General features: G+C 50.9%; 1 protein-coding gene across 17 annotated transcripts in view; it reads right to left on the bottom strand.

Annotated features, from left to right (window-relative positions):
• The window catches only part of LOC113204296 (protein hu-li tai shao), a 32,440-nt gene that overhangs the window by 2,910 nt on the left and 6,926 nt on the right, over positions 1 to 22,604 (bottom strand). For 3 of the 17 annotated variants that reach the window (XM_026419413.2, XM_026419415.2, XM_026419414.2), the window contains exons 2-20: positions 22,242 to 22,298; positions 11,268 to 11,398; positions 10,977 to 11,163; positions 10,741 to 10,892; positions 10,410 to 10,640; positions 10,187 to 10,330; positions 10,001 to 10,099; positions 9,679 to 9,903; positions 9,460 to 9,596; positions 9,252 to 9,378; positions 7,270 to 7,293; positions 6,680 to 6,790; positions 6,491 to 6,583; positions 6,187 to 6,382; positions 5,974 to 6,081; positions 5,220 to 5,291; positions 4,629 to 4,688; positions 4,071 to 4,148; positions 510 to 3,657 (exon numbers count right to left, since the gene is read on the bottom strand). In XM_026419413.2, coding sequence (XP_026275198.1) covers positions 1,481 to 3,657; positions 4,071 to 4,148; positions 4,629 to 4,688; positions 5,220 to 5,291; positions 5,974 to 6,081; positions 6,187 to 6,382; positions 6,491 to 6,583; positions 6,680 to 6,790; positions 7,270 to 7,293; positions 9,252 to 9,378; positions 9,460 to 9,596; positions 9,679 to 9,903; positions 10,001 to 10,099; positions 10,187 to 10,330; positions 10,410 to 10,640; positions 10,741 to 10,892; positions 10,977 to 11,163; positions 11,268 to 11,375 — 4,329 coding nt within the window. In that variant the 5' untranslated portion in view covers positions 11,376 to 11,398; positions 22,242 to 22,298 and the 3' untranslated portion in view covers positions 510 to 1,480. Of the gene's footprint in view, positions 1 to 509; positions 3,658 to 4,070; positions 4,149 to 4,628; positions 4,689 to 5,219; positions 5,292 to 5,973; positions 6,082 to 6,186; positions 6,383 to 6,490; positions 6,584 to 6,679; positions 6,791 to 7,269; positions 7,294 to 9,251; positions 9,379 to 9,459; positions 9,597 to 9,678; positions 9,904 to 10,000; positions 10,100 to 10,186; positions 10,331 to 10,409; positions 10,641 to 10,740; positions 10,893 to 10,976; positions 11,164 to 11,267; positions 11,399 to 12,024; positions 12,121 to 22,241; positions 22,299 to 22,604 lie in introns of those variants that run through there. The other 14 variants (XM_052274709.1, XM_052274710.1, XM_026419421.2 and 11 more) reach the window with 11 other exon arrangements.

The raw sequence follows: 22,604 nt of genomic DNA on the forward strand, positions 1-22,604 counted from the left end.
AAACGAACAGTAAACCAATTTAGAAAGATGATAACAGAGAAACTTGAAATTGGAGGAAAGAATTTCTAGTCAAGATGTGATTTCTAAAAGACAATTAAAATTTAAGGAAGGGAAAAAATAACAAAAAAACAGAAACGGGACAAATGTAGTGGAATAGAAAAAAAATAATTGATGACTGACCATTTCACCTCACCTTAGTGGTTGAATTAATGAGCATAAGAATGCTAAGATGTATTTTAAGTGTAGTGCAAGTACGATAATGTTTAAAAGCTCAGATTTTTAAAAAACCCTCACCTTTAATATAACAAGTAACATAACATGACACAAAGCATGCAGAAAATTTCTTTCACCTGAGAAATTAAGATCATGACTCAGAAGATTGATGATACTGTGCTACTATTCTTCAGTAATAACTCAAAGATATCTGATCAAGGTGTCCAGGGTGAATCACCTTTCAAAACGAATTAAGTGTATGATATTTGTTTCAAACTACATAGTGAAGAATGAAATTTTACTGCAATGAGGATTTATCATAAATATCCACACAATTGAAGGAGCCAAGTCAAGTGACTCAGATAAAGAAGTAATCACAATGAATGAACTTTGAAAGGAACAATAATAGAAAGCAATGTGCTTCTAAACTAGACTAATTAAAAGAGTTGTAATGCAAAATGTGAGATATTTATACATTTCAAACACAAAGGAAACAACAAACCTAGCTTCAAAGCAACAAAACACCAAAACCAAAAACACAAACAGTATACAGAGAAGAGGTTGCACAGGTCAGTCACTTTAGGATTGATTCCAAACTAGTATAAAATTTGAAAACAGTTAAAAATTTAAAACAGAATGCAATGCAAGATTGTGTTATTAAAAGTATCTTGAAAAATATTTATAATGAGTCAGAATCAACAACTTTTGAAAGAGAGAAGCCATAACCCATACTTCATAAAATGTACAAAGTACTGAATTGAACAGGTATATAAAGTAACATACCAATCTACAGTCCAGTGAATAGAAATAACTTAAAAACGTTTGATAGTACGATAAGAATACAAGATACAGGAGGATTTCATACTAGAAATACCAAGGTATTCTGATTTAATGGGGAGGCTATACTAAAAAAACATAAGAAAATTGTGAATACAGATAAAAGTAAAATCAGGAGCTACTGGTTTTCTTAGATAAGTAAACCTTAGTGCTGCATAGCACTTGGGCAACCTTAAACGATTTTGTAGTTGTGTTCATAATTAAGCTGGTTTTCCAGGTTGGTGTGCCTCTTCACAATTTTTTTAGTTTTTGTTAGAGCCTCCTTTTAGATAAATTGTATCATCTAAAATTGGTTGTTCATTTATAAAAGAGAAAAATATGGCTTTAAAATATGGGTGGATGGATAGATATACAAGCATCTCAGTCAATGGGAAGGGGGCATTACAAAGCAAGACAACAAAAAAACAAAGCAAATTGGAAGCAGATTGTATCACTTGGGAGAATAATGAGGGCAATTGTTCAGCCTAGATTCAGAGTAACTCTTGAACTTTTTCAGAGTAAAAAGTCTGCCAAGCTCTAGAGGAGAAGACTGAAATCTTCCAGCACAGTCAACGTCAGGTGTAGAAATGGAAAACTTAGAAAATGATAGTCTTCTTTTGCCAGCAGATCGCAATGTTGAATCAGAATGTTCTACACATATTGTTCTTTCATCGTCATCAAGGTCACTCTGCACATTTATTTCATGCTTATCAAGCACATCAGAAGACACCATAATCTCATCATCACATGACACGAAACTCGGCCAGCAATCCTCAAATTCATCAAGTGTGTTTCCTCCACTTGTGCAAAAATCATCAAACGCAGCTGTGATTACATTCCTTGCTACACCTTCAGAATCGTTCTTAGGAATATCACGCTCTTCAATAGTGGGGTTATTTGGCAAGGAAGAACTACGTGAAAAGGGATCACAGTCAATTTCAATATCATTCCCATCAATGGTTGACAAGTCATCATCAGCAGGACCCAGATGTTCGGTAGAAACTGGGGGGTACAAAGAATAATATTCTTCTCCTGAATCTGTGGTGAAGGCAACATTAGAAAATGTTGACAATGGAGAAAAAAATTCGTCAGAGCATGTTTCAGATGGGTCATAAAGTATTTCCCCTGCTCCATTAGGTATGGATTGGTTCTCATTTCCATAATCATGTTCACTAGTTTGAGTTTCAATGTCTGAGCTGATACTGAATGACGTCTGTGAAAGGGTTTTACTGGAAGGTCTAGGAGAGCTTAGAGAGCAAATAATTTCTGCCACTTCAAAATTTCCACGGCTTATATCATGAAAATTTGGAATGTCTTCACATGAACTAGCATCATCCTCTGAATCTGAAGAATGAAGTAGGTCTTCTATTTCTAAATTACCACGGCTCACATCATACATATATAGTGAATCGGGAGGTGTCTTTTCAGTTTCAGATTCTTGGTGCAAGTCCCACTCATTAAGTCCACCAATAGATTCACTCCGAGTAGCAACAACTTCTTCTACTATTTTGCCATCATCGGAAATACTGGTGTCTCCATGATTCAATGAAACTATTGAATATAAGTCAACCATCTCATTTTCTCCAATACAGAGGGTAGTCTTAGATTCAGCATTTAGACTTTCCAGATAAGGAAAACCACACACAGGCTCATCTTCTTGGAAGTTTACTTCACTATTTTCATTACTAGATAGGGAAGCTTCAAGGGATTCACTCATTTTACAACTAACTAAAATAGTGTCATCATGTTTGTCCTCAAGTTCCGCATTATCATTGCTTGAATGACTACTAGATCTGGGATTTAAGTCATGAACTGATAATTTTTCAGAGCAGGCATCTGGATTATCCCCAGCTTCATCTACATGAAATAGAAGTGGTTCATTATGTTGGTCAGGGTTTGCAACTTCTTTAAGATTTTGGCTGGACATATTAGATGAATCACTTCTTTCAGAGGAAATATTGTTTTCATAGCTAGCTCCAAGTTGTAACTTTTCATTTTCAATGTCCACTTCAACATGGGGATCTTCTACACCAAGACCATTAGAAGCAAGGTTCGGAACAATGACAGTGGTATCACATGTTTCAAGCGGAGTATGGCTCTCTTCACTGTCAGTGCAATCTTTATCAGCAGGAAGAACTTCAGAGTTTTTAATATCTACGTCACTGAAAGAGGTTTCTAAAGTAGCATACATGTTATTGATGCTTTTCAGTTCGACCTTCACAGACTTGATGCATGTTTCCTCGATAGTCACATTGTGGTTTTCATCCAGACATCCAACATCTGAGTATGGCAGTGATGATACATCAGCTAAGCTGTCTCCATCATCACCATCACTACCATCATACATCATTTCTTTATGTATTGTTCCAGAATTGCTCAGTCTTTTGGGAGCAGTCATTATTGATACAAAATCTGAAACAGCCTGGTTTTGATGTGCTGGCTTATTGACTTGGCTGAAGCGTGTAATTGAACAGGGAGATGATGAAGACACTGTCTTAGTGGACTGGGTACAGGGGAGATTTAAATAGGCAGCATGGTGAAAATGAGGACGGGAGACAGCTGGTAGACTTTTCGTTAGGGGGCATCTATTGCAGTCACTGGTATGTTGTAGTTTCTTACTGCTACAATCTGAAATACATGCCAAGTGACTTGTTAAAAAAAGCAGAGCTCAAGAAACAGGCAAACAGGCAATCAATCAAAATGTATTTTTGCTACCACCCAGCATTTTAAAGAGTTGAAATTTTCTGCAATCACCTCTATGGTCAATACACAAAGTGTAGAAAATGAGGTCTAGTGTTACCATGCTGAGCGTTAACAAACAGAATGACAAAAGCATAATTTTCTTGGTTTGGTTAAGGATAGATAACAGATTAAAAATCCAAACCAAAAGAACACCACACAAGTACTTACCAATACCCGAAACAGTCCAAAGGAAGAGGACCTTAAACCCCATGCAATGAGCTTGGTGATTTTACTACTTTGTTAAAGTGCTTCAAGAAAGCAATACAAATGTACAAATCTAGTCACAGTATTTCACTCACCTCTGCTTTGTCGTTTGTTCCGTCCAAGAGACCATGAACGGGCAAAGCCTCCAGGAGCGATTACAAGGTCAGGAGTTGCTGGATAGCAAAGCACGCAATTGACAAGATGCAAACAGCACAAAACACAATAAATGCCCATGCACCTACTACACATTAACTTTTACAAGCTCATTTTTCCCATATTTAAAACAATCAAAACTCAAATGTGAAATTGAATGTAAGAAAAAAAATTGATCTAAACTTAATTTTAGTGCTAAAAGGAGATAAATTATTTGTATTACTGTTGCCAGTGGGCCGCAAAATTGGGAAAACAGGGGCTGAGCCTGCAACAGCCTACATCAGACTCAGCAGCGGCCTCTGCCAGGTGTTCTCAGGCCATTGAGCGGCCTCAGCGATCAGCCTGTTTTCCCAATTTTGAGGCACACTGATTGTTGTTTTCACTTTGACAAATTAACTGTTGTCTAATCTGAGGCCAAGAAAAATATTGCAATTGCAATTGCTTCCCTATCGTTACAAATATCGTTCATAATAATAAAGTCATTTAAATTTACAATTTACCTTTCAGAGGGAAGCGCGCTGATTTGGATCTTTCCACATGAGCATCGGGGTAATCAGAGTCTTCAAACAAATGAAACATGCAGAAATTCAATGAAATGCACACTTATGTTATCTACTGATATAAAACAGGCTCTACTGAGCAAGCAGATGAATACTTGTAACAAAGCTTACACACTAGATGATAGTGTATCACATCACAACATTTAAATGAGAATAGATTAGTGTAAGCATATTAGTAAAAAACAAGAATATAAATATGTTTTGTAACTAGGTAAACTTCCTGCAAGTCACTATCTGCAAACATAAAAACAAGAAGAAACAGGATGCAGTTACTGTTCTGTATACTGTTCCAGTATTACTGAAGCAACATGCAACATGCACTTCCAATTCAGAAAAATGTACTCATCATGCAAAGACTTACCTATGTACACAAAATCAGTTAGTACGGCATTGAAATTAAAACATGCAGTGAACAAATGCACTAGTAAAATTACGAACAGAAAATTGAAATGTTTTGAGGAGAGGAACCATACATCTTCCAACCATTGAATTAAAGATACAAATTGACTTGGAAAAGAAGAAGATACTAACCATCACTGAGGACAACTTCTGCATGGATTGGTCTTGGTGCTTGTTTAGATTCTATCCGTAACACGCGACATTCTGCCCAACCACAGAGACACATAGCAGGGGTTAATGATCCAGTTTGAACAAGACAATCACCACTTGGGAACAGTTCTTTGGGTACAGTTGCAGTGACAATAATGTGAAACTGATTGTGAGTAGAACTTAACAATTTTTATTTTAAACCGAAAGAAGTTTAGACAACTAGGGAGTAGTGCATATCCTACTGATTTTAACGTCACTGCATCTGCATGTCCCACGTGCTACCCTCAATATTCCAGTGCATCAATAATAAATGAGCAAACAAATCAATCCAATTCCTTTGGCCAGGGAATGAGTAAATGTGTGGCCTAGGATACAGGTTTGATAAACTGATCAGAGTACCCTCCAACAATACAAATTTTTAAATACATGCTGAGGAAACATATCATGTCTTACAAAACACCTTTGCGTGCATTGTCCCTTGCCACACCATCCCATCCCACCTCCCATTTTTGCAAGATGAACATGCATTGCTTTTCAAAAATTAAACACAATTCTCCAGTGAGATGCATTCTCAAAAGTAAAAATTGTTTCCGAAGAAAATGAGTTTAAGTTCCAGAGGATTTTTTACAACTTTTGTGGTCATGGAACTAGGAAACATGTAAAGGTGATCCGAAACAAACTGTGAAGAAGTCCCTCCTGCACCTGGCTTTAATTAACAAAAGATTCAAAGACTTACCATCTCTGCTTTCATCATCACTAATTGGAGATGTGGGTGACTTTCCAGTTGGAGGACGACCAGCTGCTGATGAAGATAATGCCTCAGACTCCGACTGATCCTCATCATCTGCAGGCGCGCGCGCGGACACACACACACAAAAGCCACGTTACATTTGAGATAACAATGAAGGAAGGATAACTGAAATACAAATGGATAATCGTTGATGCTTACATCCATCCCCTCTAACTTTTCTTGTAACTGTTTTCTTGTACTCCTCTAACTCATCATCAGTGACAGTATCAAATGGATTCTTTGCATAAGGTGTTTTATAAACCATGGCATTGTGTTGGAAACCTCGCTGAATGATGCCCTTTGATGCAGCACCAACAAGTATTACCTGATCTCCTGTCTGAGAAATGTTGGCATCCTATAATAGGGGAAATTTGAGTGTTACAAGCAAAACTAAGATTCAACCAAAAACCCAAGATGATACTTCAGAAATAACACCTTCAGAAATATGAATTGGAAAATTTACCTGCAGTTTCTTTGCCTCTTCCCATGACACACCTTCAAGAATGTGTGACTGAGGACCAGATGTAATCTTGTCAGCTCGACGGTTCTCTTTGATCTACACAAATTACATAATTATTAACCGCTTCATATTAACTAGGCGCTTATAAATTTCAAGTTGACTTTACTGAAGTAATCAGAGAGAGCATCTTACCTGCTGCTGAAGTCGTTTAAACTCCTTAGTGTTGGTGTTTTTGGGGACAAACTGCAGAGTGTCAATCTTGACTGGCGTACTGCTGTGGGTGGGAGACCCATCGGCGACCCACTGTGACAAACAGAACCAGCACATAAGGACCCATGCATTAGGCCACTTTGCATATCTGTGTGCCTGTTTTTCTCAAGACTCAACCAAACATTTCAATTTAAATGCTGCGGTAAAACAGCAAACGAAATACAATTTGAGGTAAAGTATTGTTATATTATTCTTAAAAGAGCAAACTTTATGGGTCTCTTATGCACTGGTTTTGCTCTACTATGGCAAACCTCACCCAAGTTTTCAGTGAATGACAAAGAGAATAAAAAAAAGGTGAAATGTTAATGTAGTTTAAGTGAGGAGAGTCCAACAAACAGGCACACGATTTATCTGTAATGATTTGTTTGACATAGCATCAGAAATGGGCTATAAAAATACAATTTACGGAGGTAAAAGATAAAGACAAACAAAATCCTTTAGTTAACTTTTCAAAACACTGACCCATAACCCGTACATAGCCCAACAGGTAAAGAATATCAATATTAAATTACCTCGTCGGCATTTGAGTCCACCCACTACGTGTAGGAAACATAAAAGAAAATGAAAACAAACAAAAAAGGGGTTAATACAAACAAAACCAAAATACAACAAACCAAACAAGATCCATACGAGAATTCACTCATCTGAGATGACCTCTGAGGAATTACTCATGGCTACATAAGACTCAACAAAAATAAAGATAAAAAATAAATAAAAATAAAATGGGTTTCCACACACACACTCTATTACACATTACAGACAAATCAATGTGCCAAGAAAATGAAACAAAAAACAACACAGATGCATTTCCAAAATAACGTATTTCCATGAAAAATCTGACTGTTTTTCAAAAGATTTCTCTTTGAATACATGCAAAGCATCTGGAAATGTCTGTGCTGCTGAATGTATTGTTAGTGTATACGCAATTATTGCGAGTGTAGAGAGCATTGTGTGCATGTCAGATCAGTGCAGCACTTCAAAAGTAATAAGTGATTAAAATTTTAGCAGATTAAGATTGGTATAAATGGTACATTTATAGCGCAGCAACTGAAACAGACTGGTCAAATGCATAAAAGGAAAAGAGCTCTAATATTGCAAAGATCAAATACTTCATTAGTGCACTGATCTGAATAAATAAATGAGTGGTTGAGGAAACTTATTTTAAGAAACTTAAATTCATACTCTTGATTTAATGATGATTGTACAAAGGAGGATAAACATTACAGTGAATTGCTTCACAACACACCTCCAATGTAAGCTATTAAGCTTTGGAGTTACATAAAATGTATATAACACCTCAATACATAACTCCCCTACATAATGAAATGCCCCATATGATGGGAAACTACTGTTCTTTATAAAAGTTAGGAATGGATAACCAAATGCTGCCAAATTAATGAGTATCATGCTTATTTTTACTATTGGCAGCTATTACTTATGATGGTACAAGATTATAGCCGAAGCTGAAGCAAAGATTTATAATATGAATGGCATTTCATAAAAATGATCTGAAAGTGTAAATGGTAACAAAACTTGAGTGCCGAAATTGGCATTCATAATTTAATGACTAAATTCATGCAAAAGTTAATCTAGAAAGCTCTCCCTCACATTCCTGGTAAATCTTCACATACTGCACATAATTTTCCCCAAGTCGAAGAAATAGCACTCACAGGTAATGAGAATTATTTTAAAGGTATATAAAATCTATATATTTAATAAAATTTCTAATAAAGAGAACTGTAACGAAAATGATTAAAAATTGAATGGCTCAGTAAAAATTAATATGCAACAAGATGAGAAGGTGCAGAGTTGCTCTTTCTCAAAATACAGCACAAATAAATGACTAGAGTGAATATTTCTTCAATAATGTGGTTTGAGTTTAAGAGAAAGACTGTTTTGTCTCTCATTCTTGCAGGTTGATGCAACAATTGACATCAAGGAAAATAATGACCAAAAGTCTCTTCAGGACTAAATAAACCAAACACTCCCAGAATTAGATGAAAACAATGTAGAAATGATTTACAGCTATTTGATAACCAGTAGGAATCGATTTAAAAAGAAAAATACAGATCAGAGGTAGAAAATGATGAGGTAAAACATGAAACAAGAGTAATATACTCAATAAAAAGAGGTCACACGATTCTTTGCAACCAATGATAACACTAGTTCAAATTAGGTAGTCAAAGAGTACTTCCTGACCAATAAATAACATGATAAGGAAACAAAATTGTGCCTACCATGCTTGGATTAACAAAAGACGCAACACAATAAGCACACAAAGTAGGCCATTAGGACTAAAAGCAATAACCAAAATTATAAAGGGGAATGTAGTTAAATATAGCTGAATGTGATTTCAAATTAAGAAAAGAGTTTAACTTTAACTGGTTAAAGTGCAGAAAGCATTGGAATGAATCAAGACCAAATTAATGTTGCAGGAATCTGAAATGGATATTGCTTAATCAGTTCCCTTATTTTCAAAAGTAATGACCTCTACCTTGGTTATTTTCTTAGGATCCGGTGTCCCTGTTTCGAGGATTTCAACCTTCTGATAAACATTAGGCGAGTTGAGCCACCTCGTGCGGTCATGAGTTTTACGGCCTTCCATCCATTTCTTCCAGCCACTGAAAAAGGAAAAACAAAAAGTCAAACATCCAAGCTCGCAAAATATTTAAATTACAAGAGATTTAGAACGGGCTTCTTACCCTTGTCTATACATCTCCTCTTCCTCAAGAAGATAACCGAGAGAAGACACAGCTGGGGGTACTTCGACATCATTTCGTGGTCTTGGAGGATCTCCTTTAATGAGGGGATGTCTGTATATGTAACCAGTTCGGAAACCCTAGAAGTGGAAGAAAGATTTCACAATGTCAAAAAGTAGCAGAGGATTAATTGGTGATTTGATTTGGCTATTTATTACTCACAGCATTGTCAAGCATTCGCATTAGAGCCTCAAATTCAGTACAACCCACACCCCATCTTTTGCCTTTGGCAGCAATGGTGGGAGATGTGACTTCCTTGTCTTTTTCTTTATCTGACTTATCCAGTGCAAATCCATCAGGAGGGCGGCGTGCTGCATCATAGACTCGCTTTCTCGTTTCGTCAGTTAATAGAACCAAGTTTTCAACACCCATGGGCATCAACTTTATCTAAATCAAAATTAGGGGAAGAAAACGTAAGTGTTTGTAATCATGTATGGTATGGTACAAAAAAGTAAAATGTATACTTTAAAAAACAACAACATACTTGTGATTCGCAAGCCTGAACTGTGTTGTAAACATTGAAAAATGCTTCTTCAACTGTCTCGCCACAACACATAGCACCATGGTTTGTCAGAAACATAACCTAAGGAAATTTATTAAAATATTAGTTAAGCATGTGCTTCTATCTTAATTTCCAAAACATGTTTCTTGCAGTACATTGGTAACTTACTTTGTTGTTGGGGCCAAGGTTTCGAGAGATCTTATCACGTTCTTCAGGTTCAAAAAGACCTCCTTGGTACTGATGAGAGCTGACCTCACCTACCACACAAGATTCTTGGCATAGGGGAAGCAGACCACATTTGAGCGATGACACCTGAAAAGCAATAATTATAAATGCAACTTCAACCTCTCATACGCAATAATGTAATAAAGGGAGAAGCAGGAACACTTACAGCAAGAACAGAATTAACATGTATATGAATGATGCATTTTATATCTGGACGGGCTGCATGAATGGCAGAATGGAGCTGAAAGCTATCTTTATTAACACCATAATTGGTTGTTCCCTTTTCTACAATGTTGCCTTGCATATCAACTTTAGCCAAACTGCTGGCAGTGATTTCGTGGTACAACATGCCCCATGGATTTACCAGGAAGTGCTCCTCATCTTGATTTAATCTGGCCTGTATAATATACAAAATAGCCAAGTTGTAATTACATGATATAAAAAAAAAACACAATATACCATAATCACTTTTATCATATCATAGAAAGGATCCTTACAGTGATGTGATTGTGGATTCCCTGAGTCCATCCATAGAGGTCCATAAGTCTATACACAGCAGCCAATTTGCATCGTAAAACCTTTTCACCTTTCGAGTACCCCATTGATTCCAAACCACGAATGTCATTGATAGGAATGACACAGCTTGAACCTAAACATCAACAAGAACACATATATATTTATGGTAAATTGGCCCAGAGATGAGCGGGCAACGCTTCCGAATGCGGCAACTCACTCCTGAACATGTTGTTGCCCTTGGGCCCGCCGTGCCCCATCATGTCCGAGAGCTGCTGCAGGAGGCCTCCCGGACCCGCGCCACCCTCCTTCATCTGCGTGTCGAAGATGCGCTCCAGCTCCTCGCGAAACAGGCGGCTGTTCATGATCATCTCGACGCGCTTCCGCCGCTCCATCTCCCGCACGTCCTGCAACGAGCGCCGTGGGCCCCACACCAGTCAGTCACACCCGGTCCAGCCCGGCACAGCCCGGCACAGCCCCACAACTCGCCGCATCCACCACACACACTCACCGCGTCGATGTCTGCTGGCCGAATCTTCTCCCTGTCCTCCTCGTCCAGGCCGTCGTCGGCGAAGCCATTGGTCTGGGGTGGCTGCTCAGCCTGACTTGTGTCTGCCATCTTGGATGGTTTGGTCGCTCAGTCTGCAAAAGTTAAGTTCGTCTAGTCTAGACTACGTAGGCCACCTGTTTCCCCCCCCCCCCCAACCCACTTCACTTCGTGCTTTTTGTTCCCATGTGGGGAGTATCCCGACGACATCCCTGGGACTCGGAGAAGAGCACCCCACCCCCTACGCCGACCATCCCCTCCCGGTTCAGCTCGCCTCCTCGTGGAGCTAGCCCGCACGGCTCGCACCCTGCGCGCCCCGAGCGTCCCTCAGCGTCACCTACTTCCAGACCTCCAGCCCTGGAGGCGCCTCCAGGGCCGCTGCCGCAGCCAATCAAACACAGACGGTGCCCGGCCGACATCCCCCACCCCTTCTTACTGCGGATCAGAACGTAACTTATCACATTACTTCGTTACAACGCTGCATTTAACGCTACCTTATTGTACCACAATTTAAATTTCAACAAGAAGTTTTACAAATCATTTTCTGGTACTGAGTTATTTATACACCAAGCCCCGGGTAATAAAAGAGCGCCATTTACAAATTTGTTCGAGAGTTGTTACTCTCTGAATACCGCCGTGAAACGCAATGCTAGTAATGAAGTTATGTGGCAAATAACGCCATGAAAGGTATGAGCAGATAACTTTGTTGCCGGAACTGTACCGTCTTAACGTTAAGTTTACTGCCTTCTCTTGCCTCTCCCCTGTCTGTCCAGGGTCTTACCGCACCACACTCGCTCCATCCACCGTCTTCACCTACCTGCAACCCAAACAGAAAAAAACACGAGCGTTAGTACTAACGTCAATAGCTTGGACCACGCGGGCAAGTAGTACAGCATACAGCGAGGGACCCCCCCTCCTCCTGAAGACCAAGACAGAGTCGAGAGAGTGTGTGAGTGTTTGGCGAGGGATCGCTTATGAAACCACCAAGCCATCCAGGTCGGGCGCAGCGGGGCTCCCATCAGCCGAGGCGCTATTAAAAAGCGCAAGCAAGCCAAGTGCTTGCACGCTTTTACGAGGACCGAGCGACTCGAGACGGGCCGCCGAGCAGAGCAGCGTCGTGTGCGAGCCGAGCCGGCGGCCCAAAGGTGAGCGACACCGTCGAAAAAAAAAAGAAAAAAACTGCGAACGCACATACGAAACCAAAAAATCAAACTGGGTCTTGATAGTTCAAATAACACCAAATCAACGAGCTGCGAGGATACTAGACTGCATCAGCCGTTTGTCAATCTGCAAGAACAGGGCCGGGAGGAGAGGGGCAGGAGAGGGGAGGAGGCGAGGGACAGGGCGAAGGGAAGGGAAGGACCGAGGCAAAAGGGAAGTAGGAGATGAGGTGGGCGCACGCCACCGTGGGCGCGCCCGAGGTGTGACATTAAATACCGACCGGGCGGGGCGGGCCAGGGTTATTGACATCCTCGCGGTGCGTGGGCCCCGCTCCGCCGCCCCGCCGCCTCACCCCGCACCGCCCGGCCGACGTCGTCGCCGCGCCGATGTCCATCCCATCTCGTCCATGATCGGGGACCGACCGGTCCGCTGCTGCCACTGGGCCGCGCCCGACATTGACGATATCGAAGACGAACACTATTGCCACCGCGAGAATATGGCGAGATATCTCGTCGGCAAAAGAATAGTCTGCGCAAAACCGTGATTACCGTGCGTTTGGCAGCGGTAAGAAGAGGCACTGCGGCACTTATCTAGAGAGTCGCCGGCTCGCGTGGCAGGGCCCGGTGGCCGCCTGGAGTTGAAACCTGAGCGGCGGCCCGTACATCAGCGAATCTCGCGGTGAGTGGTTAGCTCGCGCCGGGGAGGGCGTCAGATTCACATCGGAGAAAGGCGACGGCACGTGCGTCGGCAGCGCGGGGCCGGGCCGGGCGGGGCCGGGCTGGGCGGGGAGTCGTCGCGCCCTCAACACAACATGGTCACCGCCACTTCTACCAGCCTCACGGTGAGATTTGGGGGGGGGGGGCTGACCGCAGCCAGCGGGCCCCGCGGGCGAACACGAATCCACCGCCAACAATAATATCAATTGATAAGAAGAATGCGAGTCGCGCCGCGGGCAGAAGAGGCCGTGCCGTACGGCCGGGCGGGCATGGTGCCGGATTGGGGCCGAGACAAACCAGTCGGACGGGCCGTGGCCGCCGTGGCACTGGGAGCCGGGGGCCGCTGACTCATCGACAGCAATAGCGAGCGGGGCGGCCGGCACCATGGCACCACCTCGCGCGCCTGCGCTGCTCCACCTCGCCGCCGTCGAGTGCGAGTCCGCCGAGTCCAACGGGCGGCAGCGGGGCCACTCCGGGTCGTGTGAGCCCCTAGGGGCCTCAGTACATCGCGGTGTTACTCATCGCGAAAGGCGGGCCGCGCCCAGGGCGTCGCTGCGATTAGCGAGGAAAGCTATCGCAGGCGGGGAGAAGATTGCACCGATTGTCCCGGCCGAGGTGTCGCCCGGCAGCAGCAGCAGCAGCGCGACGGGAAATCACGACGACTGCGCAGGAAAACGGCAAAGCTAGGCGTCGCGCTGCCGCGGCTGCAGCTGACGCGTTGACGCGACGCGTGCTGACGGGCGGCGCCTGCTTGCCACCAGCGCCAGTGGCTTGCAGGCGCCTCCATCCATACCGCGGGCCTCGCGGCGCGGCGGGGGCTCCCGCACTCCCGCCGCAACCTTGTGGCCCAGCGGCACAGCAGCGGCACAGCAGCGGGGCCGGGTCATCTCCGCCACTTCACTCGCTCCGCCACGCCTCGCCGCGGGCGCATCCAGTTGGCGGAAGCCGCCAATGACACACACACACACACTGAAATGGCGAGGGTCTGGCGGGTCTCGTGCCGCGGGCCGAGCCGGGCCGGGAGGACGCGCGGGCGACAAACAGGTGCCACACCACAGCAGCAGCGTTCTCCAGCGTGAACACGCGCGGCGCCCACCACGGGGCCCGCTAGTGCGGCTTCCTTGACCCACATGGCGCCGCGCGCGCCCGCCTGACCCGTGGCCGGGGCCCCCCGAGGAGGCCGGTCGCAGGGCGGCAACCCCCACAGGGGTGCGTTTGTTGCGTAACTCGATAAGCCGCGTGCGCGTGAGCCAACCAAACCAAACCGTTCAACGAATCCGAGGGAGTGACCCAAATAAAGGCTCATCATGCTAGCCACACGACTTCCGTCTCGGTGCAGCAGCGAGCCGGCCGATTCGGACTTTCAAGACCCTCGCTCGGCCTCTTCTCCCCCGTAAGGCGGGCCGCGTCCCGTTAGCGAGACAAGACAGTCCCGACTCATTAGGGTTAGTCTATGGGAAGGTGCCGCCCGCTGCCGCCGCCGGGCGCAGAGCTACACAGCGGGAAACAACCAATACGGAGCACAGAACTATCCGCGGCACTTTCACTCATTCTCTTCGGCTACCAAGTTAGAATTGTGGTCAAATTGAGGAATCGCATGACAGAGCGCCCCCCCCCCTCCCTCTCCCTCTCTCTATGCGACCACCAACCTCGCCTGTGAATTGTCTCCGTGGTCCATTAGAGCCACACGTATAAGTAGCCGGTCGCGCCCGGCGGCATGTCCACGCCCCGCCCCACCTCGCCCAGCTAGGCTCTACTCGAGTGTCACGAGGGACTGGATAGGGTTTCGTGGCCGCCACGCCCCGCCCAGGCGGCTAACCTGTGCGACCTGAACCGAACGGTACCAAAGGGGAAGGACAGCGGAAGTCCTTCAGAAAAGCACCCCCCCCCCCTCCACCGCTTGACATATACGATATAGATATAGAACGGACTACTACTGGGGCCTAATAACAAGTTTTAAATGATGAAGTGCATTCGTAAATGTGGGTCAAAGGGAAATATATTAGAGCGCCTTTCCTTTGTCCTGGGAGAGCACGTATACCGCCCGCAGCGCAACGCTACGCTACACCGCGCGAGCAACAACAAGCCAGCCCCCGTGCGTCCTACCCAACCCCCTCCGGCCAAGGCCACCCCCAGGGCCACCCCCTCGGCGCGCGCGGGAACATCCCGGGGCCCCGGGGGGGGGGGGGGCGCACCGCGAGGACATACTTAGGGAATCGGGACGGACAACAAAGACTGAAGCTGCAAAACGGGCGGGGAGTGGGGGAGCGCGTCCGTCCCGAAATCATCAGCCGTGGCGAGGCCAGCAGGACAGCCAACAGCGCCGAAGCAGGAGAGGTTGTGCGTCCGGACGGGACGGACGGGTCGGTCAGACGGAGCTGTCCGCCGCGAAGTGCAAGTCACATCCCATTTAGGCCCCCGGAGCTCAAAAAAAAAAAAGTAGGAGCGAGGGGAAGGGGGCGCCCCCGCATCGGAACGGGCAACGCCGGGCCGGGCCGGACAAAGCAACGCCAAGGCGGGTCAACCGGAGCCGAGGGGGCCGCTGCAGGGGGCGGCGCGTGGGGGCGGCTGAGCGGGCGGCCCGGGCGGGGTCGGGGGCTCTGGGGGTGGCGCTGGCACTGCGGCTGGCCGGGGGCGGCATCTGTTGCCATGCAAGCTGCAGGCAGAGCCCGCGCCCTGCCCCCTTCCGTATACACTTTTACCCCTCGCCAGCAGGACAGAACCATAGTGCGTCTGTACCCAGCTCAGCTCCCAAAGAAGGGGGGTCGGGGGGAGGAGTTCGGCAGGGACGGGACAGCCAGGGTCCCCGGTGTGGTCGATATCCTAGAGGAGGGGGAGGGGGCGAGATCTGACCTACTTGGGACTGCGAGAAGAGAGGCCGATCAGGCACCGTGCCGTGAGGGCTGTGCGCTTGCACCCCCTCCCCAGAGGTGTGAGGTGAGGCACAAGGACACCCGCAGCCCAGGGGCGCGTGCGGCGTGCAAGCCAGCCCACCCCGCCGCGCCACCCTGCTCGAACCCCAGGCGTGAGTTAGTGCGGGTTCGACAGAAACAGACGCCTTTCCGGGGCGGAGAAAGAGGGGTGGGGAAGGGGCGGGGGGAGAAAGGAAGGGACGGACAGGCGCCACCGCCCGCCACACGGCGCCGCGACGCTAGCTGCCGAGCGTAGTGGCGGCCCGAGGCGTCCCCGGACATGCCGCCCCGCCTGGACGAGGGGGAGGGGAGCAAGTAGACTGTGGCGCCACAGAGGCGCGGCGGAGGGGGGCGGGCACGTGGACACAAAGGGAAGGCCCCGCCGCCGCCGAGGCGCGGGCCGCTGTCACTCGGCGGCGAGCCTATGGACGCCGCAGACGACGAGTCCAACTCCCCGACATGGGCGCCAACCCCGCACCGCACCACCCCCACCGCCAGAGCGACCCCTTGCAAGGCCAGGCCCCGCCGGCCGCCGCTTTTATCGCGCCCCACATTTCGTTTCCTCCTCCGGTCCTTCCCCGCGCCGCGGTTGGCGTGCGGCGCGCGCCCCCCGGGTTAACTACCCGCATTTAACTGCGGGGCTGCGGGGGCCACATCAACAAACATGCACAGCGGCGCAGTGCGCACGCCGAGGCGCGCGCCGAGCTGCCCCTGTCAGTCCCCGCGACCAGCAGAAGCGCGGCCCGGAGCGCGCTCGCCTGAGAGAAACAAACGTCAAAGGGCAGCGAGGCAGAACGGCGGGGGATCCGTCAGAGAGGGGGCGGGGGTTGGCCATATGTGACAGCCAAGGTAGGGGCAGGGGGTGGAGTCGGTGGGGGTGAGGGGGCGATAATACAGATTACGGTGGGGAGAAAAAGGCAGGAAGGGAACGAATGAGGAGGGAGGGGGGCGGAGGGGGCGGTCGACCTTGACACCGCCATGCTAACGAGAAGCCAAGCGCACCGCGACACGCCACGCCCCGCGCCGCTGCACGTCCCGCATACAGCACCGACCGCAAGCAGAGAGCCGGAGCAGCCGGAGCGCATCCACCGCCGCGGCGCCAGAGAAGAAGCGCACCAAAACGCTCGGCTTTGGCCTTTCCGCGGGTCATAAAATTTAAAAGCACGACGAAAATGGGCAATGCGCGGCGTTGGTACAGCGGCGAGGCGAGCGAGAGAACGTGTGGTGCGCGAGGAGCGCACGTCGGGCCGCCATGTCGTGTTGGTCTGTGTGCCCCGCACCCACAAGGGGGGCGGCGCGGAGGAAACAAGGCGAAACAAGGTGAGCCCCAGCGCCCGCGACTGCACAAAATGATCCCATATATACGAGCATGAGGCGAGCAGGATGAAGATGTTATCTGCCCCCTCCCGCCGCCCCGCCCCGCCCTGCTCCGGCGAGGCAGCCAGCGGAACGTGGTCGGGTCACGGTGCGCTGAGCGTCTCAATGTATGCCAAAAGGCACCTGAGCGGCCGCGGCGGCCCCCTCCACCCACGCTAGCCCGTCCGGGCGCAGCACCAGCTCCAACGTGCAGCGCTGCAGCTCGCGGCTCCAGCGGGGGCGGTAGGGCAGGGCTGCCAGAGGGAGCGACTGAGGGAGGGAGACGGAGGGGAGGTTTTCAAATTATCGACCGCCACGCGTGGTGGAGCCCCAGCGCCAGGCCCCCGCGCTGCATGGGGAAGGGGCAGGGGGGTTATATCGCTGGAGTGGCGCCTATGTTTTATTACGCGGCGGACACACACACACACACACACACGCGATTTTACCCCCCCCCCTCAAGCGAGCAGCCGCAGCCACCGCTGTGGACGGGCCGCGGGCTGCCCTACATTATTGTCGGTGCCCTCCGTCTGTTGTTCACCTGAAACACACAGATGGGATGGCGCGGCCATTAGCGGAAGCACATGTCCCCCCTCCTCCTCCCCCCCCCTCCCCCCACACGGCGCGGAGGCCATCGGCACACACACACACACACACACTCGTGCGCGCGAGCTAACAAACGAGAGGGAGAGGCGGCGGCGGGCCCAACTGCCCGTGTCAGCACAGCGACGGCGGCAATGGGTGTCGGGGCGTGGCCGCGTGCCCGGGGGGCCGCAGGCCGCAGTGCACGGCCGGGACGGCGACACAACGCGCGCCGCGCACGCACCCCCGGCGCCCCCGCCGCAGAGCCGAGCAGGGCCGAGCCGGGCACAGCCGGGCCGCGTTGTTCCCACGGAGGCGCGTCCACTTTCCCCCGCCGCCACCGTCATAACGCCCCATCGCGTGCCGAGCAACGCGGAGGATGCTCAGCCAGGAACAGCTCCGCGATGTGTACCACCGAAACAGTAATGATGATGATGCCGACGTCCACCAAATAACATCCTTCCGATGAGAAATGTCGCGCCCAGCCTGCTTTTCGACACGCAGCACCACCACCGCCTTGCCTTTGCAACCATTATGTCGACCATGGCCCCCGGGAGAGAGCAAGCAGCGCAGCCGCCACCATCACCACCTCGCCGCGGGCCCGGCCGACCCCCTACCGACCGCGCAGGACCTTGTTAGCCGCGACCGCCCGACCCCCAATCTCCATCATCGGCGGCCTTCGGGCCAGGCCCCCGGGGCCCCGCCCACCATCCGCACCCCATCAACTCTGTGTACCCCATCTTCCCATTTTCCGCACTCTGCCTCCTAACGGCGTCATCTTCGCTCTCCGCCCCGCACGCTCGTCCGCGCCCCCCACCCCCTTGCTGGGCGGGTCTCCTCTCTCGCAACCCTCACCTGTACCCCCCTCCTCTCCTCCTCGTCGTGCCCCTGCCAGCCTCAACACCACCCAATCGACATGGAAGCGGGCCCAGCCAAGCCCCGGCCAGCCCCAGCTAGGCGCCTTTATCGACCCGGGAGAGAGAGGGGGGGGGGGGGCGCGGGTCAGAGACCCCTGGTACTACCCGCCCGCACCCCGCCACACTCCACGGGACAGGTACTGCAGGATTCCAGCCGCAGTGCCGCAGCGGGCGGGCTGCACAGTGCACACACGCTGTCCCTTCGGCCTCCCCCCACCGCGAGCTGACAGGTGCATCGGGCCGCTAAATCACAAGAGCGCGGGCGCGTTTTATTTTTACCGCCCACCCATCGGCCGCTCTAGCCCTGGTGCACCAGAGGATGGATGAAGGTCGGAAATGTCTCGCGGGCCAGACACTCCACAGGCCCGGCGAGCCCAACGAGCACTCCGCACAGGCGGCACGAGGGCTCCTCCTGGCCTCCCCGGGGAAATGTCGATGGGTTTCCGGGCGGGCCCCGGCGGGCTGACTCCCCTGCCGCGCCACCGGGTCCGACTGTCAAAGAGAGAAGGGACCTGGCGCCACTGCGATGCGGGGCGGGGCCGGGTCGGGGGCTGCGGAAGGGTTGGAGCCTCTGAAACAAAAGTTTGGGACCGACGGGCAGGCGGGCAGGCGAGCGGAGGGTGTTTACCGCAAGGCCAGGCCAGGCCGTCTGTCACGCACACGGAAGTGAGCTGCGACCTGTGGGAGGGGGGCGCGAGGGTGGCCGTGGCCGGTGAGGGGCGCGCGTGGCCCTAGCAGAGGGGTGCATGGATGAGTTACAGGCGACCTGTGGGAGCGATCACGCCATCAGTATTCCGATAAGAGGAGGGGTCGTGCTTAAAGTATAAGACGCAAGATCATTTCCTTGGGCCGTGCGGGGGACGTCGACACGACAACCTCCACGTCGAGTAGTTGAAACAGGGTCAGGTCCGAAGGGAGAAAAGGGCCGGGCGCCGCCTCGGGACGCCACCCGGCGCCACCAAGGAAGACGAGAGGACGCAACTCGGCCGTCATTGCAAAAGCGGCGCGGAGCGGAGCGGTGCGGCGGGCATGGAAGCCGCTCGCATAAACACACAACGGACGGAACTCGGGCTTGCCGGGCAGGAGGCCGCGGCCGCGCGTACCACTGTACTGTACCCACCGTGCAAGCGCGCCCAGGCTAGCCTAGCCTCGACCATCATGTGAGATGATGCAGACGACACAGCACAGCGACGCGCGCGAGCACACACACGCACACACACACATGCACACAGCGGGCGCTAAAGTTATCCCTTACGTCACCTCATCACGCCCAGCCCGAGCCGAGGCGAGCGGCACGCCGCCGCCGCCCGAGCCGAGCCGGTACAGTAGCACCTGATTCGTATTCAGATTCCCACGCCCATCTCCATTCATTCGCGCGCTACGGGAGAGACAGTTTCTTTCTTTCGAAAGCGATAGAACAAAAAAACAGGTCGTGGGAGGGGAGAATCTGTCAACTGCGCTGTCAAATGTCACCGACCGACTAACGCGGGGGCATTGCTGATCATCGTTGAGGAAATTCAACAGCAGCCTGTGGGAGCAAAACGACTAAGTCCATATTGCAGACCCCCCTTCAACGGGGGGCACCTGTGGCGGCCCACTAACGAGGGAACGGCTGCAGGTGTCAAGTCTCACGGCGCGGGCGCCCCCGGCGACCTCCCCGCCACGCCCCCACGCCGCTAGAGGAACTCCGCGGCGCCCGCGTTCCCACCGCGCCATGCAAAGCACGACGACGACGGCGAGGCGAGGCGCGGCGGGGCGGGGCGGGGCGTGACGTTGCGTGGCGGGGCGGCGTGCAGCGGCGCGGAGAGACAAACAGACGCGACAAGCGGCACTGTTCCTTCTTTCAGGACTAACCGCGGCAGGACCTCGGCAGTGATGGCGCGGCGGGGGCGGAGCACGCGGAGCAGCCGACTGATTCCGAGGAGCGCCCTGCCATACCTTCCGTATAGCTCCGTCCTTGTTGCACTCATAGGAGGGTAGCCCACCTTGAGAGCGCTCTTCGGAATCGGGCCGACAGGTACACGACCAACAGCCACAGCCGCCAACCTCCCTCAGAGTGGTGCCCCGGTGTCCTCGTGCCCGTGCTCGCGGTGGCGCCTTGGGGTGGGAGGGAAGCGCGGACCATCCCCCGACACGGCAAAGCCATCAGCGCCACTCGCCGACCTCACCGCGTGCCCGGAGGCAGGGCAGGCGTGATCCAAAATGATGGTTAAGCCCCCCCCCCCTCCACCTCTGAGCAGCGCTCTGGCGTGCCCTATATATGGCGGCGACATCAATCACAATCAGGCTTTTATGAGCGAGATTGTCCTTTGTAAGGCTTTCCCACTCCACCGCCAGGCTGCAACCTGAAGCCACGCGAGAGGGGCGGAACCAGGAGGTGGAGAAGTCCAGAGTCCATGATGGGTCGAGGAAGGCGCACCCCAAAAAAAGGCAAACTCATCGGGCAAATTGTGACAGATTTGTCGTGATGACGTGCTTGGACAGCCCCCACTCCCGCTGTCATCGTCGTCGACACGCCAAGAAGTTTATCGTCTCCTTTTCTCTCCGTGGCGAGGCCGAGGGGCTTAACCTGTGGGGACGCGTAAGGTTTGGCGGAATCGCGAATGTAAGCCTCTCCTGAATCGATTTGCCACTTGACTCGCGCGGGATTATATTTCGTTTCGGCAGCAGTGTACACAGCGGGCGGGGCGGGCACGACAATATAAGCGTCACGAATAGGCCGGCGGCTGGAGGAAGAATGGACCACCGAAAATAACAACATCACGCCAGTCACGCGGCGAGGAACCCGCGCTGGATGGTGGTACCCACCTCGCGCCGCCAGGGCGCAACCCGCAACACTACACTGCAACTAAACCTTTGCGTGAAAAGCGCATTCCACAAACACACACACACATCAATGTGTACGAGCGACGGCAAATTATTATTACTCTATTACGGCCCACTCGAGAGAGATGTCGGCGCATATCATTACGAGGCCGTTACAAGCCGACCAGGCGAGGCGGGGCGGGGCCGCGGGGCATATCGCCGCGCGCTCACAAACGGACTGAGGGAAAGAAAAGGAAAATAATGAGAGATAGAATGCGGCCGTATCGGGGCGGGTCCCGACTCCCGACCCCAGAGAGCAGAGCGCCCCGCCTCGGGCCGGCCTGCCTCCCCGCCTGGCCCGCCTGCCCATCGTTGCATCGCGCGGCGCGGCCACCAGAGCACATTTACAGGAAACGCCCTTTGTGAAAGCTTGCGCCCGGCCCGGACGGCCGCCGGGGTCCTTTCGACAGTGTGTACTGTACAGAAACTCACCACGTCAGTCGTTGCTCCCCGGCAGACACCCGTTGGAAGCAGCGGTCCCGGTCGGCCCTGCGGGAGCGAGAGAGAAGCCATGAGTCCGGAACAAGAGTAGTACACGGGAGGGGAACACACATGAAGCGACGGACGATAGAATCGCTGCGGTCCAGTCTGCCCAGCCGGTATGAGAAATAACACATTCATGGATGCAATCCTAGAACCGTTCCGGCAGCCGCGGCGGTGGCTCATGCAACGCGAGCGAGGGGGGGTTCACTGCACTGTGACTCACACCGCAGCTCCCCACTACCACAGTTGGAGGGAGAAGGCATGAGAAAAGGAGGGAAAAGGAAAAAAAAATGGAATAGAGGGGGAAGGGGG

This window comes from Frankliniella occidentalis, unplaced genomic scaffold, assembly GCF_000697945.3.
Source record: "Frankliniella occidentalis isolate FOCC.00 unplaced genomic scaffold, Focc_3.1 Scaffold428, whole genome shotgun sequence".
Taxonomy (NCBI): domain Eukaryota; kingdom Metazoa; phylum Arthropoda; class Insecta; order Thysanoptera; family Thripidae; genus Frankliniella; species Frankliniella occidentalis.